This window comes from Prionailurus bengalensis, chromosome B1 (genome assembly GCF_016509475.1).
Source record: "Prionailurus bengalensis isolate Pbe53 chromosome B1, Fcat_Pben_1.1_paternal_pri, whole genome shotgun sequence".
NCBI classification, from domain to species: Eukaryota; Metazoa; Chordata; class Mammalia; order Carnivora; family Felidae; genus Prionailurus; species Prionailurus bengalensis.
The window spans coordinates 96,322,866-96,338,952 of record NC_057344.1 but is presented as its reverse complement, the minus strand read 5'-3'; the positions used below and the strand labels follow the sequence as shown (position 1 = coordinate 96,338,952).

Genomic DNA, 16,087 nt, shown 5'->3' with positions numbered 1-16,087 from the left:
TTTTTTTTAATTTAAAGGGGATGCAAAAATTATTTTGTTTGGATAATATTCTGGGATCTTCTTGACTACGTGGGAGATGCCTGGAGAGAGCATGGCTGTAGGGAGAAGTGGTGTGATATTATAAGACTTTAGTCTTTTGCCTGTAGACTTTCTGTGAATGTAGATGTCAGTGCATTCCCATCAGGAAGCAGTGGCCCCACTAAGCTGTCTTTAAATGTATTATTTTCCATGACCTCGTTTTCCTAGAGCACAAAAGCGTATCTTTTTTTTTTTTCTTTTTTAAAGTGTATCTTCTAATAGGTAAAATGGGTATATTCTTGGTGCTTGTCACCTTCAGTTCTTGAGTTAACAGTGGTGGTGATTCTTACTGAGCATGACTGTTTGTCCTCAGCAACACTATATTTTTTTCCTCTTAAAATTTTTTTGAGAATCTGCTGTGTGCACAACACCAACTCAGGTGTGGTGTATGTTGTAAATAGCCATCTGTGTCTAGTCCCTGATGTCTCTTGACACAGTGCTTGAAAGGAAATAAACCAGACAGAGATCACCAGGAACAAATACTGCTGCTGGACATGGAAGGGCCTTCTAGTTCCCTTGTCAGATTCTCACCTGGTTCAGCAGGGAAATCTAGGTTTTATGTACAACCACCTGTGTAAAGTAAAATGGAGCATTATCTTTTCCTTTACTGTTACTGGATGATAGAAAATCATCCCTTTTTTTTGTGCATACATTTAAAGTATACACTTTGATACATTTTGAAATGTTTATACCCTTGAAATCATTACACTCAAGATAATCCTTCCCTCTTTTTTCCCTAGTCAATGGAACTAGAAGGCCCTTCCATGTCCAGCAGTGGTATTTGTTCCTGGTGATCTCTGTCTGGTTTATTTCCTTTCAAGCACTGTGTCAAGAGACATCAGGGACAAGACACAGATGGCTATTTACAACATACACCACACCTAAGTTGGTGTTGTGCACACAGCAGATTCTCAAAAAAATTTTAAGAGGAAAAAAATATAGTGTTGCTGAGGACAAACAGTCATGCTCAGTAAGAATCACCACCACTGATTAGTTTCTGTCTTCCAGAGTTTTATGTAAATGGAATAATGCAGTATGTACTCTTTTTGTCTGGATTCTTTCATTCTACATTTATTCCAAAGTTAATTCATGTTACATGTATCAACATTTCATTTTTTTTATTGCTGGGTAATACTCCATTGTATGGATATACCGTAATTTGGATAATAAATTGTATGGATACCACTGTTCACTCATTCAGTTTGTTGGTAGATACTTGGTTGATTACTGGTTTTTGACTTTTATTTATAAAAGTTTTGTCAGTTATAATTGAAATTTTACCTTTTCCCTAGTCTTTCCCTTTCTGCAAAGTGCTTGTAATAGATTATGTTTTCTCTTCTTCTTTCATTAGGTAAATTAAAAGGAAGAGAAACAGATTATTTCTGGGTAGACCAGAGTTTCTCTTGGATAATAATACTATCAGATACCCAATTTTGTAGCATCTTTGGGTACATGATTTTGAAAGCAAATGTGGCACAGACTATTTTTTCAAGAATATAGAAACAGCCCTAGAAAAATGTCTAAGTGACTGCCATTACTTGGAGTGTGTTCTTGGCTAGCAAAGCTGTACACTTCCTGGGAACCTTGGAAACTACCTGGGAGGGACTCTGACAGATCCCCTAGAAGAGGCAAGAGTGTCACAAAAACTAAAATTGAGCAAGTTTGCCGTTTCTGCTTTAACTGTGTAAGTATTTGACTGTAAGACTCACTTCCCCTCACTCCATGTTCATTTTTAAAGTATAGCAGTGGAGTGATTTCTTTTAAAATTTCTAGTTTTCTTATCATTTGTAACCCTTCTCGTAGTAACTCAAAGGAAAGGGCCTATGCCTTTTCTTCCCTGCATCTTTCTCCAACCCCTGAGCATCTTTCTAGAGTTGCTATCACTCTTCCTTGTCTCTTCCAGCCTGTGGGCTGGCCGGAGGGTGGCCTGCAGTACCAGATGGTGAAAAGGGGCTTAACGATGGGAGCCACCTGCCTTTCTCTCCAGGTTCCTCACTTGGCTTCTGCCTTTCCTTTTTCCACTGATGACCAGATTTAGAACTTCTGCAAGTTGGGTTTGCACCCCTGTTTGTGCCCAGAATCTTTCTTTCAGTGTGGAGTGAAACATTCTTACTCATTGGAGTCTAAAGAGGTATACTTTTTTTTTTTTTAAGGAAGAGTTTTTCTAAAATATTTACTGAACAGTATGGTAGGACCACCTGTAGGAAATCTAATTCTGCTAACCTAACAACAGTCAGTTGACCCAGTAGCAGCCTTCAGAACTGGTGATCAGGGGTAGTGCCCACATCTTCCCTGTCAGAGAGGAGTTTGGAAATCTCGTTTAGTTTTGGTCATTGCAAATCCGATGATAGGCTTATGTACAGAATCTATTTCTTGATGTCTCCAAGGTCTTAAGGGTGCTTTGATTCTCTTGTTCCTTGTCTCTGGAATCCATGGAGATAAGAGCTTCCTGTTTGAGTGGCAAGTGGTTTTGCTGGTAGAACGCAACTCCCTCAGGCTCAGGCTTTTATTTGCAGGGTTGGGGGGTTGTTAATTTCTGGGAAACAGTACAGTGTGTGTTCAGGGTAGAGGTGAGTAGGTAGTTAGACACCCACTGCAGGTGGTTGTGAGGGATGTTTGGGAGCTCTGGTGGTGATATGGTACCCACAAACAGGAGGCCACTGCAGTTGACCATAAAACAAGTGACAGGAGGCAGAGGTGGAGGTGGTGAGAAAAGAGGCTGGGATTCTGAGGTATTGGGTAGTTGCATTGAATATAAGTTGGCCATTGATTGGATGTGTCCTGAGTGAGGAGAGTCTAGGATGACTCTTAGGTTTCTGAATTCTAATAGAAATGATAGTGGTATTCATCAAAGTAGAAACACAAGAGGAATAAGAGGTTTGGGCAAAATGTTGAGTCCAGTTTTTGTTGCGCTGAGTTGGCTGATCTAAGGAACCCGGAGCTTTATGTCTTATCTGAAGGTGAACGTGGACCTGGAGCTTGGGACGGAGGTGAGTGTGGGAATGCAAGTCTGACAGTTTCCTGGGCGCACTGGATAAGACTGAGTGAGAGGGCAGGGGTGAGTGCTCCTTGGGGAGAGCACTCGGAACAGGAAGGAGGAACACTAATATTTACGGGATGCATAGGAGACAAAGTGGACACCAGGCAAGAGAATTGCCACCTGGGTGGAGGGAGCATCTGAAGCAGGATGGAGTTGTTGCTATAGAGAGGTCTTCAGGCCTGAGAGGAACTCAGACATGGCGGCAGTTAGGAGACATGGGTGCCCTGGTAGGGTTTCCAGATTTTGTGGCTTGGTGGGGGAGATGCTGGATAACAGACCATTAGTTATTTAGAAATGTGGAAGAAATGCACAGAAAAGAGCCAGTTGGCCTTTTCTTGGGAAAGGGGAGTAGGCAATTTTAAGGTTATTTGGCCATAGCCCCTAGTCTATTAAAGTCTTGGAACTTTCCTGTTCTAGGGCATGTTAAGTTTTTATATTTGTGGAGTCAGGATTTTTTCTTTTTAAGTTTTGGCGGGGTGGCATTAGGATTGAACATAATGATCTTAGCATTTAGAAAAGTTTACTGAAAACTCCAGTGTTTCTCAATTTGTATTTACCAACGTGAGACTTTGAACCTCATAAGAAATGCAGGCTTACAGATGAAGGCTCCACATGCATGATGCTCTTAAAAGGCCTTCCCTCCTGTGGGCCGTACCTGGGATACACAGTGAGAACCAGAGCAAGCTTGTTAGGCCTGCCTGCTCTGGAAAGTGAGTGGTTTAAGTAAGTACTGGGATTGGAGGAGCATCGAGTCATGGGGGAGGTGCTGAGGTGAGCCTTGCCAAATTTGGTTTAAAAAACCCCTGTGAACGCACAGTGGTTTGTGTGCTCTTAATTGTTCCTCTTTGGATATTTATTTGTCTTTAGGCCTCTCAACTACTTGGTCACAGAATTCCCGATCTCAGCACAGGAGAGGTTCGTGCTCCAGACATGAAGATCGAAAACCTTCAGAGGTATTTCCTGAGTGATGGTGTGATTGTGCATGTCCTACATGTGTGCATGAGAACATGTGATTGGCACACACCTGGTTGGTTGAAATTGATGCCTCTGCAATCATGGGCAAGTTATCTAACTTCTTTGTGCCTCAGTTTCCAAATTTGTAAGATGGGAATAACACAGGTGTTTGCCTCAGAGGATTCTTGTGAGGATTAAGTGGGTTAATACACAGACATTAATACATACTAAGCACTTAAAAGTGCTCAGTAGTAAATGTTAGCTATTACTATTAATTATATTCTTTTTTTCCTTTTCTGTTTCATCTTCGCTGGCTCCCAACAACTTTTCCTCTGGCCAGGAGATCAGCGGGTTCGGCTGCTGCCAGTCACTGCCAGCCTCAAGTTAGTTTTGGCCATGAATTTGTGGCTTATTTGGCAACAACCCATTGTAATTCTGGGAGTTTTGTTTTGGCGATTATGCTTAAGGCTTTTCCCCCTTCTTTTTCAATTTGTTTCTTCTATTTCCCTACTCCCCCACGTTTTGTTATCTGTCTGCCTGCCTACCTACCTACCTACCTACCTACCTACCTACCTACCTGTTCTCTATTGTCTCTTTATTTACAATTGCTTTTAGGTGCATTTCTCTGCTGGCCTTTGTTGATTAGGGCCTTCTACCAGTCCTGAGATATGTTTTCTTTGACAACCTCTGCCAGGCTCTGAGGGTTTAAATGATTGAAGAAAGGGCATTTTAGTTTGTCACGGTTTTCAGGTGGGCAGGGTTGTGGGGAAGAGAGCCTTTGGTTCAGCCCCTTGTTTTGTGCTGCGTCTTTCACGGGATGACTCCAAAGACCACCTCATCCTGTAGCTTCAGAGCAGAGGCCTGCATTCCACCAGGTACTTCATTTTCTCTGACTGTAATGGAAGTGTTGGGGGACACTTTGTTGAGCAGTGTAGGAATTTTTAGTTGTGGAATAACATTCTCCATGAGGAAATGTACTTTATATCCTTTAAAATTGCAGGAAGTCATCCCAGGAGACATTAGATCAAACCTTCATGGGCAGGTGGCCATTTTATTGCCTTGATTATTCCAGGCCTTTGTCATTTTGAACCTGCAGTGCTCCCCTCCTTTTCTGAGGTATTGGAGTGGCTCTGCCTGCCTTTATTTCTTCAATTCTCTGTGCTGCCTCCACAACCACTGTACTGTCACTTGAGGGTAAAAATACAGGGTGACTCGAATAGGGAAGCTGGTACTGGGTGTGCTGAGCACCAGGCAGTGAGATGGGGCTGAGCAGCATGGATGGCACTGGTCTTGTCCCTGACCCCGGTTTTGTTTCTGATTTTTTTTCTAAAGTTCTCTGAGTTCAGCAGTTAGTTCAGACTACTTTATATTTAGGTTAGCACTAACTCTGAACTCTGCCAGAGGCTTGGAAATTCATTTAGGGCATCTCTTTCAGTTTTTGGCATCCTCCTCTGAGTCTTTTAGTAAAGGAATGGTGGGCCATCCTGTTCTCATCCTGTTGCTTCAGTTTGATTTTTCCTTCTTTGGCAAACTCCCTTATTTATTACTTGTAAGTTGTAGTTGTAATGTGTGTTTTAACTGACTTGCTTCCTATGATTTTTGTTTTCAAGGACTTTTCCTCTGGGGGTGAGGAGGGCACGGATGATCAAGGTCCTGTGCAGACCAGTGCGTCAGGTGGCTCAAGGCTGTCAGGGAACCTGATCTTAGTTGTGCTTTTGTGGAGGCTGCACAGCCAGGTTCTTCCTTTTTTCCGGAACGTTAGAAACAAGAAATGGCATACTGGTGAAAAGTCGGTGTTGAGAGATGGCAGCCTGGAGAAATGGCCTTTTTATTCAGACACTGCCTCAGACGGTGGTCTGACTATGGTGAAGTTTATTAAAGTGATCACCAGTCTGAAAAGCCACCAGGAAAAACAAATGGACCTATTAGCAGGCATATAATGTGAACTGTGCTTAGCAGCGTAAGAAAGAACTCACTGTCCCAAGAAGAGAGAGTTCAGCATTGTGACTTGTGTAAACAGAGTGTAGCTTACGGATGCAGGCTTGCTTCATGCCAAATACAACTTTGGGCTGGTGCTGATGCCAGGGTTGGAGCTTCCTTATGTAGCCCTGAGACACCAGTGGACTGAGGATGGAGGACGAGGCCGTGGCTGTGCTCCTGCCGTGTCCCCAGTCAGGAGGAGCGGGCATGCTGGTGCCACTTTGCTCCCTCAGTGCAGCGATACTTTTGAGTTTTGTGGGTCTGATTTTGGCCAGGTGAAGAGAGAGTATAGTAGCTTGCTTGCTTCTTTCTTTTACTCTCCTTCCCTCCTCTGCTTTCCCCACTTCCTTTGTAGAAGTTACATCAGGTAAAGGTGTGTAAACATGTTCTTTACAAGCCCCCTTTCTGACTTGACCCCATTGGTCTGTCCCCAATTCTCTCCATATTTTTCTAGCCTGTACTTCTGCGTTGGCACCTGCCAACCAGGGCCTGACTCCCCAGCCACCTTGCCATAAGCCCTAGTGTCCTGCGAGGCAGGAGCTGGGTGGCTGCAGTCTGAGTATAGAAGAGGAGGCCCTGGTGGTTCTAGGTTTTGGCTTGAAGTGTTAAGTGGTTAGTGGAGTTTTATTTCTTAAACATCTACCAAAAGAGCACCCTTGAGTGAAATGCCTCCTTCCACAGATTTTTAGGTGTGTGTTTTCAGCAGCAGTCTTTGGAATTGAGAGTTCATGAGATTTCTCAGGGGAGGACGACGAGGTTTCTCTGTTGCTTGTCAGAGACACCTCAGGCTTGTGGAGTTGATGAGGAAGTGAGAGGGTAGTGTGAGCCGTGCTGCCCCCAAGCCTGAGAGGCCAAAGCTGTGGCCCACTGAGGGCTTCCGGTCGTCAGTCAGACTGGGTCTCTGCTGATACAGTGACCTTATTACGCAGCAGCTCCATGGTTACCCTGCAGCTGCCAGCACTCTGAATAAAAATGCAAGTATCAAATGTCAGTGACCCTTTCTCTCTCTTTCCAGGTGTTTAGGACAGACCTGATCACCGCTATGAAGTTGCATGACTCCTATCAGCTGAACCCAGATGAGTACTATGTGTTGGCAGATCCCTGGAGACAGGAGTGGGAGAAAGGAGTCCAGGTGCCCGTGAGCCCTGGGACCATCCCTCAGCCTGTGGCCAGGTAGACGTGCCTCTCCACCTGCCGTTGCTTTTCTGCCCTGACATCCAGGTGCTTGAGAAGAGCAGTGTTTCAGTTAGTGAAATGATGAGGCCTCAAGTGGCAATAGAAATGTGTAGAAACACATTTTAGGTCCATAGAGTAGTGATTTTTGAGGACCATGGGCCTCCAGACTACACATTCCAGCCGTTTTGGGAAGGTGCTGGCTGCACTTTTCATGAGAGGAGGGCAAATTCCAAGACATTTTGGGAACTGATTGGGGGAGGGAAAACTTTTATTCCTCCACTTGTCCCTCACCTATCTCCAGATCCTCTTCACTCTGGAGAGGAGTGAGGGCCCGGCTTCTTGGATATTGCGGGGATTGACTGCACCTCTGGAGAGGAGGCCTGCCAGGTCAGGGTTAGGTGGAAGGGGAGCTTAAGGGGAGGGCTGTATTTGATGAATTCTCCTATGGCTGGACTTTGCCCAGTTGTTCTTGCTGGGCTTCCTTTGGATTTGCTTACAAAGTACTTTTCCCCTTAAGGGTGTTGAGGGTCCGGATCCTTGATGACTTCCCTCTGCATAAAGGACCAGTTTGCTCATTTCTTCTTCGCTGTCTTGCTCAGCTGACTGCAGGTTCCTCACAGGGAGAGAGGATTCAGGGCCTCTGTTCTCAACTAGCACCTGGTTTCTCTGCTGTGTTGTCACTCAGCTGCCTGCCTTGTGAAGTGGACTCATTCACTGTTGCTGATGATCATTGTTTTGGATCTGTGACAAATGTCCACATAAATATGCAGGCTTAAATGACCAATCAGATGCCCCTGTAGGCTGGACTTCTGGCCTGTGGAGTGGAATGTTAAACTGGGCTCTGCAAGATAAACACTGCATTTGCCTTAGAATCTGCATCTGGGGCACAATCCCGACTGTTTGAGTGCTGGCAGTCCCAATCCAGGAATTCAGGAATTCCTCTATGAATCTTTTTTTTTGGGGGGGGCGGAGGGGGGCGTGGATAGAGGAGCCCAGCATCAGAGAAGTATGTGGTACCACAGCTTCTGGAGTTTTTAGTTAAAACCTTGCTCTTAGTTGAGTAGGAGAAATAACAACCTTTGGTTTGCCTGAGTGTCACATAGATAAAATCGCTCTGGTAATTGTAAGGTTGATGAAAATACTTTGGACACTCCTTGGACAGCTTGTTGATGCTGACACAAACTGCTGATGTGGTGGGCGTGTGGGGCTCTGATGCTGGGCCTTTGTCTTTAGGAAGAGAAGGCCCTTCATTCCATGTTGGGGGTGATTGGGTCTTGTGTCATTTCTTTTGAGAGGGGTATGGTGGAAAGCTCTTCTGTGGGTGTTAACAGGTTGGGGGAGGTTGGCAGTTATAAGGAGATCCTGAGTGTATGTTGGGAGAGTCCCCCACTTGGCTAGGCTTCTTAGATTCTTAGACTGATTAGTAATGGACAAGGGCTAGTTTTATTTTTAAGATTAGAGGTAATGGGTTTGTCCCCTTGGCTCTGCGGTGTTCTGCCATGCATTGTCCTGCCTGAACCTAGTGCTGGGCCTTCAGCAGGGTGGTCAGGCCTGATTGGTGGAAAGTGATTTTATCCTAAACTCTCGCAAGTTAGGTTGGTGTTGAGGTGTTGCCAGCAGAGCAACTGCTGTCCTAGATGAAGGCTCAGGGCATGTGGGATCCTGGGAAGCCAGTTGGAAAAAGTTGGTAAAGCTGGTTTTGACGACTTTTTAGTGTTTTTTCACTTGTATCTTTTTCCATTTTGGGGGCTTAAATGATACTTCTACTTAGTTTTATTAACAGTGATGTTAATTAGCAGTGACGTTTTAAGCCAATTTGTCTGGTGAGAACCTGGGGTTTAGGGCGTTGGAAGTGGAAGCAAGCTTTGGGCCTTGTGATGAATTCCTTTCATGTGGCAGGAAGGGTAACGTGGCTGTCTTGTTTTCTTGTTAACTAGGGTCGTGTCTGAAGAGAAATCCCTCATGTTCATCAGGCCCAAGAAATACATTGTCTCACCGGGCTCCGAGCCTCCAGAGTTGGGCTATGTTGATATCCGGACGCTGGCTGACAGTGTGTGTCGTTACGACCTCAACGACATGGATGCTGCATGGCTGGAACTGACCAATGAGGAATTTAAGGAGATGGGTGAGAGACCATGGGTTGTATTGTTTTATTAATGAATGATGAATAGAGAAGAATTTTAGACATCTGGGTGAGTAGTAGAAGCTCATATCCTGGTGAAGGCAGCTTCATCATAGCTTTAGTCTCAGAATCGTGGGCTCTTTTTTGGAGATCAGCTTGTCTGGCTATGGCACATGTATGTGGGTGGCTGGTAGACAGAGTGGTGGGATTCATGAGGGATGTTGTCCGTGGGTGTGGAGGCAGGATTCCCCATCTCTGCCCTGATCCACCCCCTCACTTATTTATCTCAAGGGAACTGAAGCCCAGAGAAATGAAGTGACTTCCCCAAGATGACAGGAGGGTCTGGTCTACAAAGTTTCCTGCTGTGTTCCCCGTCCCCTCCCACCGCAATGTCATTCAGATCCTTTCTTCAGCTCTGGCCTATTGTTTCTCATATTAAACTCCACTCTAGCCAGGCTCACTGTTTTCTAACACACCTCTTGTGTTTCTCACTTCCGTGATTCTCCTTGAGTCCTCCAAACCTGGAGTGCTTTTCCCTTTCCCTGTTCACCTCTGTCTGGGCTCTCCTTCCGTGAAGCCCCCGCCTTAGTTGAGCGCTTTGCCCATTATGGTTTATTTTCTATAAATTGATCTTTTTGTGTGTGTGTACAGCTTGGAGCTTCTGTACCTCATATGCTGGCATGTCCCAGTGTCAAGACCAGGATGGCACATGGGTTTCATCTCACATGCCACCTCTGATTGCCAAGGGCTTCCTGAAGTGTCGTGATGAGCAGCACCACTGAGGTCAAGTCTGGGCTCTGTGTGAGAGACTGCAAGGATTAATTGGAACTTGTGCTGTGGGACCTGGGTGGGAGAGAGGTGTTTGGTGGCTGTCTGGCACACAGTAGATATTTACAGAGTATTCGATGGTAGATTTGAAAGCCCTGAGGGACAAAGACTGTTTTTGTGTTGTATCAGTCAGTCGCTGAACCTAGCACAGGGCCTGGCACATACCAGTTGTTTTGCTGCCATGCTGCTCACCAGGCTGTGGCATGGGAGCAGTGGTGCAGACTGAGCTGGGAAAGTTGTTTGACAGAGTATATCACCATCTCCAAAGGTCCCTGCTTTTAGGTTTCAGTAGCCAGGGTATTAGCAAGCCAGGAGGCTCTTTTACATAGTCTGTTCATAAGTGTTCAGAGCTCCCTTGGACAGAATACCATTCAGTTCCAGCTTCAAAGATTATAAAGTTGTGGTTTGTAGTAGCTGTGTAAAGACCAGTGTAATGCACTTGACTGGCTAGGTGTCCTGTCTTAAGGCAGAGGGGTACAGCCAGAGACCCTGGCGGGTTTGGAGGTGGTTTAAGTAATGAGCCTGGCCTAACTCATCAGATTGAATGGTAGTGTGGAATACTTCCGGCAAGGCAGATTATGTATGTGGTTGTAACGTAAATTGAACATATGCTTAAAGATGTTTGTTTTATTTTTATTGTTCTTTGTAATGGTAAGAAATAATTATGGAGCATAGGATTGTGTTTTCAAAGCCACTGGTAGTTTCAAAACTGGTAGGAGGAATTGAGATATGAGTGCCCTGGCCATGCAGGCAAGTAACTTATCAGTAATTAGGGTATGAGGTGATAGCTGGGTGCTAGGTGACTTTTTTGAATGTGCTTAGAGCTTATCACAGTGTCAGCTCTAATGTGTTCTTCAGATTTTTAAAAACTTAAAGTGTTAATTTGATGGTTTTATATTTATCAAGAGTGCATAAAAGTTACTGGCTCTAATAACATTTCTGTTTTTTCTTGCCACTTACATGTTCTTTTAGAGTATTTTTAGTCTAACCTGTTTTTTCTTTCTGCATGAGTATTTTCATTGTAGGAAGTTTGGAATATCTCCACAAGTGAGATAAGACTTATTTTCTTCCACCACTCCTATAACCATGATAACCACTTGAAATTTATTTTTGGTCATTCTTGCATAAGAATGCATTTTATTTGATTCACAATGAGCTGTTTCCTTTGCTTCAGACATTCCTTGTGTTTCTGTCTTTCATGTGTCTGATTAACTATGCATCTCAACTTTGTAAATTCAGAGAGTGAGGAGGGGTAAACCAGTTAAAAACATTTGTGTGCTCACAGTGAAATCTGTTCTCAGAGCAACATTTTAAGTAGCAAGAAAGAATGTTTTTCAGAAAATACCCGAACTCTTATATATGGTCATGGTTTTGAAGTCCCTTCCATGTTACTTGTGGTTTATAATGTTGTAATGAAATGATAATCTAACAATATACGTATTTAATATCCTTAAACCCTTTTGGGATTTATCTTTTCCTTTTCTTCTTACAACACTACATTTTCAGCACCTGTCCATAGGTAACAAACTGTTGCATGGAAGGTTGTGTCTGCTTTTTAATTTGAAGATCCTTCCTTGAACAGTCTGAGAGGCCTTCTTCAGTAGAAAATGGGACACTCAGGATGGATTTAGTTATAAGACGATGTATTATAAATATAAATATATTAATACTGTCATTAGTACTGTCTTACTGTAATGTTTATTAATATAGATGTATTAAAATGTTCTTGTGGCATTTTTCCTTCAGGAATGCCTGAGTTAGATGAATACACCATGGAGAGGGTCCTGGAGGAATTTGAACAGCGATGCTATGACAATATGAATCATGCCATAGAGACCGAAGAAGGCCTGGGGATTGAATATGATGAAGATGTTGTCTGTGATGTCTGCCAGTCACCTGATGGTGAGGACGGCAACGAGATGGTGTTCTGTGACAAATGCAACATCTGTGTGCACCAGGTATGTGGGGAGCGAGGCCCAGAAAGGAGCCACCTGGGATGTGAGCTCATCTGCCACCAGGGAGGCCAGAGGTCTTCCACCACATAGGGTCTATTTTCCTACTGTCCTTAGTGAGTTAAAGAAGTGTGCCCTATGGACGATGTCTCTTTTTTCTAATTGGTTCTTATAATGTTTGAAGTATTTCCTGTTACTTTTTTTTTTTTTTTTTTTTACAACTGGAAGAATACGATCCTTTATGGAAATCCTCCTTCCCTCACCTGTTTTTATTTCTATCCATAGAAGTGAGGTTTACTTAAAAAGAATATATGAGCCCCCTCTGCCCTGGCTTTCACTCCTGAGTTTAGATATTAATACTGTGGGGGGTGGAGAGCAATTCCTAAAAGGTGGTTAGTTTGCTATTATTAGTTTGTTAGGCTGCCATAACAAAATACCACAGGACTGGGTGGCTTAAAACAACAGACATTTATTTATGATTTTGCAATTCTGAAGGTGGGAAGTCTGAATTAAGGTATGTTGACAGGGCCATGTTCCCTCAAACTTGTAGGGGAATCCTTGCCTCTGCCTGGCTTCTGGTGGTTTGCTAACACCTATTTTTTGGTTTACAGCTGCATAGTCCTGGTCTCTGCCTTTGTTGCCACATGGTGTCCTCCTTGTGTGTCTGTCTTCACACATAGCCATCTTCTAAGAACGCCAGCCCTGATGGATTAGGGGCTCACCTCTGACCTCATCTTAACAGATGACATCTGTTAAGACCCTGTTTCCAAATAGGTCACATTCTGAGGGACTCAGTTTAGGACTTCAACATATCTGTTTGGGACACAGTTCAACCCATAACACTTGGTAACGTGTGGTAGTATGTAAACTGTGATATTGAAGAAGAACAAAGAGGTCCCTTTTCTTAAACTTTTTTTCCTGTCCTTCCTGATGCCAGTTGGCATCTGGTCATTGCTTGCCACCATCCACAGAAAGGTAAATCCTTTGGCTTCAGTAAGGATAGGCACTGGGTGATTTTAAAAGCTTGTGACAGCTGACGCTCTTCTCTCTTATTTATTACTTAATGCAATAATGAACTAATTTAGATTTCTGTGGGGACACATGTTCATATATACTCTTAGGATTTAAAGGGTTGTCTGTCATCTATTGATGTTGAGATTTAAAACAAACCTAAAAGCGAGACTCGTGTACAGTAAGTAGGTCCTTGGGTGACCTCTCAGAAAGAAGAATCCAATTTGTTCTGTGAAATTCTTCTTCATCATTTTGTTTATAATAGGTCTTCCTCGTGGGCTTCCTCTCTGTCTGGAGATGTCACTACTGGTGGCCTCTTGTCAGCTCATCCTGACAGGGAGACGTGAGGCCACAGTCTCTGCTTTAGTTGTGTTACAAGTCACCTTGTAGCTCTAGGTTTTCAGATTATCTGGGAAATTTCCTTGAGATGGCAGAATTCTTGCAGTGGTTTTATTGTGTCAAGATGATTGTGACTACGGATGTTGCCTTTTTGTTGGTGGTGTTATTTACCTGGATGATGTTTCAGTATTTTTCATAACATTTTACTTATTTTTTTTTTCCTGAGAATTTTGTTTGAAAATAAGGGTTCTGTTTGAAAACTAGTTGAACGCACTGTTGTATAAATGAATTCACTGATGTCAGATGGGTTGTCCAGGATCCCACTGTGGTTTAGTGATAGAGTTGGGACTGGGACTCAGTACTCCAGACCCCCCACACCTGTGCCCAGTCCTCTGTTCCTTACGTCATGTCTCTTTTCCTTAACATCTACTTCACCTTCCTTTTGACGTTTTCTTCCAGACTTCTTTTTAAGGCATACTGTACATAATCTTTTAATTTAGCTTAGATTTGATTTTCCAGAAAAAAAAAAAAAATCTCATTTCAAATGGGACTTTCTCTAGAATGCCTGATACAGACTTTTTTTCTTTCTTCTTTTTCTTTTTTTTCTTTTTTTTTTTTAGTATTTGAAACCTTAATAGTATCTTTTAGTTCTATTAAACATTTTTTTTCCAGTAAGTCTGTGTTGACAGTGGCTTACTCATGGCACCGGCTTAGTGTTCCTAAGCTCCAATCTTGGTGTTACTTAACTTTGCTCCTCATGCTTGTGGTTTCCTTTCTGCGTCCTGGATATTCACATTGCATAGTGGCTGTGTTTTTCCTGTCTGGAGGATTGGAGCTATGTTACCGTGACTCTCGGCTTTCTGACTTCTGGGTCATTTAAGGATAAAGTTCTGAACAATTTGGTATATTTAAAGGTTCTGAATGTGCTCCTGGTACCATCCTGGTTTTGTGTCTTCACTTATTTAACATTTACCTTTTCTTTTGAACCATCTTAATGACTTTAGTTGTAAAATCCTTGATTTCAGCAGTTCAGGCTATCTTGTTCAATTTTGTCATTTTGTGCAATGCAGGCTTTATTTTAAATATCAGCTAGAGGTACCTGGGTGGCTCATTTGGTTAAGTGTCTGACTCTTGATCTCAGGTCATGAACTCTTGGTTTGTGGGATCGAGCCTTGTATCAGGCTCCATGTTGGCAGCGTGGAGACTGCTTAGGATTCTCACTCTTTGCCTCTCCCCCACTCGTGCTCTCCCTTTCTCTCCCTCAAATAAATAAAACTAAAAAAAAAAAAAATAGATATCAGGTAAAGAGACCAAATTATCTCTGTCTTCAGTGTCTCATTTTTCTGTGCCTGTTGTGTTCACTTGGGAGAGTGATAGAGTCTAGTGAGTAGAGTTTGCTGAGCTGTGAGAATGTGGATGTTCCTTAGTTCATTTTTCTTTCTTTTTTTTTTTTTTTTTTAAGTTTGTTTATTTATTTGAGAGAGAGCATGGAAGTGGGGAAGGGCAGAGAGAGAGACAGGGAATCCCAAGCAGGCTTTGCACTGTCAGTGCAGAGCCACATACAGGGCTTAATCTCAGGAACCATGAGATCATGACCTGAGCTGAAACCAACAAGAGTTGGTTGCCACATTATCTCTTTTCCTTAACATCTACTTCATCTTCCTTTTGACATGTTCTTCCAGACTTCTCTTTAAGGCATACCGTACTTAATCTTTTAATTTAGCTTAGACTTGATTTTGCAGTAAAAATAAAAATAAAAATCTCTTCAAATGGGACTTTCTCTAGAATGCCTGATACAGACTTTTTTTTTTTTTAAGTATTTGAAACCTTAATAGTATCTTTTAGTTCTATTAAAAATTTTTTTTCCAGTAGTCTGTATTGACAGTGGCCACCCAGCCCCCCCCCATTCTTATTTCTGAGGCTATCTCATTGAACAGCTTTCAGAGACTCAACTGCTTTGTGCATTTTTCCCTCACTTTGTATCCTACCCACATCAGCAAATCAGAGGAGGAATAGCTTCCTATCAGTTAGCCTTGTGAAGTGTTTCAAGAATTTGCTGCCCATTATTTAAAAATTTGGTGTGTGTAGATAGGTGCCTCTAGCCACACAGCAAAGCAGAATTTCTATAAACTTTTTTGTCCTCCAGGTGTTTTCAGGACTGTCCCCTGGTAAATGAGTATGTGTTGTCCCAGATACCTCCTGGCTGCTGCTGTCAGGCTGCCTGGCATTTTTGCTGAAGGGAGAAGGTCTCCAGCTAGGTGGACCTGGGAGTACTTCTGTTAAAATCATCTTAGGTGTTTTTAAATTAATAGGTATATGGGGAAAAGTAAATCTACCTTCTTTCTCTGTTTTCCTTGGGGAATGGCTTCACAGGCCTGTTATGGAATCCTCAAGGTCCCAGAGGGTAGTTGGCTATGCCGGACATGTGCCCTAGGGGTTCAGCCAAAGTGTTTGCTGTGTCCCAAGAAAGGCGGAGCTATGAAGCCTACCCGCAGTGGCACCAAATGGGTCCATGTCAGCTGTGCTCTGTGGATCCCTGAGGTAGGTGTGGTTCTTACTAGTAGCTTAGCTCAGGAGGTACTGGTTTTTAGCTGGGCACGGGAGTGG

At 43.2% G+C, this 16,087-nt stretch overlaps 1 protein-coding gene across 13 annotated transcripts in view; it reads left to right on the top strand.

The window, feature by feature from the left end:
* The window catches only part of JADE1 (jade family PHD finger 1), a 59,734-nt gene that overhangs the window by 25,205 nt on the left and 18,442 nt on the right, over positions 1-16,087 (top strand). For 10 of the 13 annotated variants that reach the window (XM_043568548.1, XM_043568589.1, XM_043568557.1 and 7 more), the window contains 5 exons: positions 3,986-4,071; positions 7,068-7,225; positions 9,166-9,353; positions 11,925-12,136; positions 15,854-16,021. In XM_043568548.1, coding sequence (XP_043424483.1) covers positions 3,986-4,071; positions 7,068-7,225; positions 9,166-9,353; positions 11,925-12,136; positions 15,854-16,021 — 812 coding nt within the window. Of the gene's footprint in view, positions 1-3,985; positions 4,072-4,412; positions 4,456-7,067; positions 7,226-9,165; positions 9,354-11,924; positions 12,137-15,853; positions 16,022-16,087 lie in introns of all 13 variants that reach the window. The other 3 variants (XM_043568616.1, XM_043568624.1, XM_043568572.1) reach the window with 1 other exon arrangement.